General features: G+C 40.8%; 1 protein-coding gene across 1 annotated transcript; it reads right to left on the bottom strand.

Annotated features, from left to right (window-relative positions):
• Positions 1–455: 455 nt before the first annotated feature.
• LOC108946135 (uncharacterized) lies at positions 456–3032 on the bottom strand. The gene is made up of 4 exons (XM_018772698.2): positions 2446–3032; positions 2010–2317; positions 1059–1672; positions 456–743 (listed from the first exon to the last, which is right to left on the bottom strand). The coding sequence occupies exons 1-4, from the start codon at positions 3030–3032 to the stop codon at positions 456–458; spliced, it is 1797 nt and encodes a 598-aa protein (XP_018628214.2).
• Positions 3033–3272: the final 240 nt, after the last annotated feature.

The following is a 3272-nucleotide window of genomic DNA, read 5'->3' as shown; positions in this document are numbered from 1 at the left end:
CATCACTGATCAAAGAACGCGGGTCCCGAATCTGGTGAAAATATTTTTCTTCACAAAGCTCACCACTACTTTAGCATCATTCGTATGCAAAGCCATAGCATCAACCCACTTTGACACATAGTCAACTTCAACCAAGATGTACCGATGACCATTTGATGCTGGAAACGGCCCCATGAAGTCTATTCCCCAAACATCGAAGATTTCAACCTCAAGTATGCCCTTCAATGGCATCTCATGCCTTCTCGAAATTGTCTCCATCCTCTGGCACCTATCACACCTTTTCACAAAAGCATGTGCATCCTTGAATAGCTTAGGCCAATAAGATTTCGACTGCAACACCTTTGCAGTCATTTTGTCTCCACCATGGTGCCCCCATATGGTGATGCATGGCAATCATGTAAAATTGCCTCCATCTCCTCCTCAGGAACACATCAGCGCACCAGCAGATCTGCACACTACTTAAACAAAAATGGCTCATCCCATATATAAAGCCTCATATCATGCATGAATTTCTTCTTACCATCCATAGATAACTCTGACAGAGTCACCCCACTTATAATGAAGTTTACATAGGCAGCATACCATGGGTTTGTGCCAATAGTGGTGGCTAGCAATTTCTCATCAGGAAAGCTTTCCTGAATTTCTCCCCCTTCCTCAACATGTGCGCGAGTTTCCATGCGCGACAAATGGTCCGCCACCTGATTTTCTGTCCCTTTTCGATCTTTGATTTCCATGTCAAATTCCTGTAAGAGAAGAACCCAACAATTTAGTCTAGGCCTAGCATCCTTTTTCTCAAACAAATACCTGTAGACGATGACTTTAGTTCCTACAAAGTAGGCCCTAAATTATTCAAACAGCCATACTACCGCTAGCAACTTTTTTTCTGTGACTGTGTAATTTATTTGAGCTGGATTTAGATATTTGTTAGTGTTGTTAATTGAGTGGAACACTTTATCTTTCCTCTAGCCCAATATGGCCCCGATTTCTGTATTACTGGCATCACACATCAATTCAAATGTCTCTCCCTAGTTTGGGGTGGTGATGATTGGTGCAGTCACCAATCTCATTTTCAACTCCTCATACGGCTTCAAGCAGTGTTTATCTAACTTTAAAGGCGCATCCTTCTCGAGCAACCTGCACAAGGGAGCAAAACTCTCAGAGAAATATTTAATGAGTCTACGATAGAAACCTGCATGTCCCAAAAAGATTCTGACTACTTTGACAGAGATTGGAGGTGGAAATTTTTCAATTGCATCCACTTTTGCCTTATCCACCTCCAACCTATATTTGGACACCTTGTACCTGAGTACAATTCCTTCTCGTACCATAAAATGACACTTCTCCCTGTTCAACACCAAGTTTGTCTCTTCATACCTGGCAAACACTTTACTCAAATTCGTTAAGCATTCATCAAAAGTTGGTCCAAAGACTGAAAAATCATCTATAAATACTTCAACAAATTTTTCTACCATATTAGTGAACATTGCCATCATGCACCTTTGAAAAGTCGCAGGTGCATTGCATAACCCAAATGGCATTCGCTTAAAAGCATAAATGCCATAAGGACAAGTGAAGGTAGTCTTCTCTTGGTCCTTTGGTGCAATTGAGATCAAGTTATAGCCGAAATATCCATCAAGAAAACAATAATAATCATGTCCGGCGAATCTAACATCTAATCAGCAAAGGTAAGGGGAAGTGATCCTTTCTAGTAGCATTATTCAGTTTCCGGTAGTCAATGCAAATTCTCCAACCGGTGACAGTCCTAGTTGGGATTAATTCATTATTATCATTTATGACCACCGTCATTCCACCCTTTTTAGGTACACACTGGACATGACTTACCCACTTGCTATCAGAGATGGGGAAGATAATACCTGTATCAAGCCACTTTATGAATTCTTTTCTTACCACTTCCTTCATGACTGGGTTCAAGCGGCGTTGGTGTTGTACACTCGGTTTGCGCCTATCCTCCATGAGAATTTTATGCATAGAAAATATCTAGCTAATACCATGAATGTCAGCCGTGGTCCATTCAATCGCCCGTTTGTGCTCTCTAAGCACGCGAAGAAGCTTTTCTTCCAGCAAAACAGATAAGTCAGAAGATACAACAATATGTAAAGTTTCATCAACACCTAAATAGGCATAATGAATATGGGAGGTTAAGGACTTGAGTTCCAATTTAGGAGCATTATCGATAGACGACTTGGGGGATGGCCCAATTGGTCTATCTAGAGGCTCGAAATCGATTAGTCTTTTGATGTAAGCACATGCATCTAGATGATGCACCATCTTCTTCACCTCATCATCCAAGTTAATACTGTCAAACAACATAAGTGTTTTCTCTATAGAGTCATCCAGATATGGACCCACATCATTTTTTTCTTATTCTCTTTCAATCACAGATATCATAGCTAGATCCTCATAGTGGCTTGGCAGCTGAATTGCCTTGTATACATAAAGAATGCTTCCACATTATCAACCCGGAGGATCATTTTTCCTTCATGAAGTTTTATAACATCATCAGTGGTGGCTAAGGGAGGTCGTCCCAAGATGATGGAGACTTGTTCATCAACTTCATTGTCCAGTATAATGAAATCTACTGGCAGAATAAATTTCCAAATTTGTAGTAGCACATCTTCTATCTCCCACTCGGGATAGACAATAGATCTATCAGCAAGCTGCAATATGACCGTGGTTGACCTTAGGGATCCAAACCCCAATTGACCGAAAACTGATAGGGGCATCAAATTTATGCTATCCCCCAAATCACAAAGTGCTCGTCCCACATCTACCTCACCAATTCGAATAGGTATGGTGAAGCTCCCCGGATCCTTCAACCTTTGCGGCAGTTTTCTTTGAATTCTCGAGATGCACTCTTTAGTAAGTGCCACTATCTCAAACTCTGTCAACCTCCTTTTGTTAGCCACAATATCTTTTATGTACTTAGCATATTTTGGGATTTCACGTAGCACATCCACCAATGGAAAATTCAATTGAATTTGGCTCAATATACCAAGAAATTTGTTGATCATCCTGTCATCACTTTTTTTCTTCAATCTTTGTGGGAAAGGAGGTGGTGGCCTTGCAATTGGAGTCTTTTCACTTTCTTTAGTTTCGTTCTCAGTTTCTCCACAGTTTTGGGGATCCGTTCACCCTTAGGAGTGACTTGTTCTTTCTTTCTTTTTGGGACCTCTTCTAATTCTCTGTCATTCCTCAAAGTTACAGCATTTACTTGAGTATTCTTATCTGAATTACTGGGAAGGGCTCCTGCA

Source organism: Nicotiana tomentosiformis, chromosome 2, assembly GCF_000390325.3.
Source record: "Nicotiana tomentosiformis chromosome 2, ASM39032v3, whole genome shotgun sequence".
In the NCBI taxonomy this organism is placed as follows: Eukaryota; Viridiplantae; Streptophyta; class Magnoliopsida; order Solanales; family Solanaceae; genus Nicotiana; species Nicotiana tomentosiformis.
This window is presented reverse-complemented; position numbering and strand designations above follow the sequence as displayed.

Excerpts from the sequence above, each read along its gene's own strand:
- LOC108946135 (XM_018772698.2), bottom strand. The coding sequence starts at position 3,032 with ATGATCAACAAATTTCTTGGTATATTGAGCCAAATTCAATTGAATTTT. Across the intron at positions 2,318-2,445 it reads GCATTCTTTATGTATACAAG|TATTAACTTGGATGATGAGG; the intron begins GCAATTCAGCTG and ends GTTGTTTGACAG. Across the intron at positions 1,673-2,009 it reads GACCACGGCTGACATTCATG|ATGTTAGATTCGCCGGACAT; the intron begins GTATTAGCTAGA and ends TTTGCTGATTAG.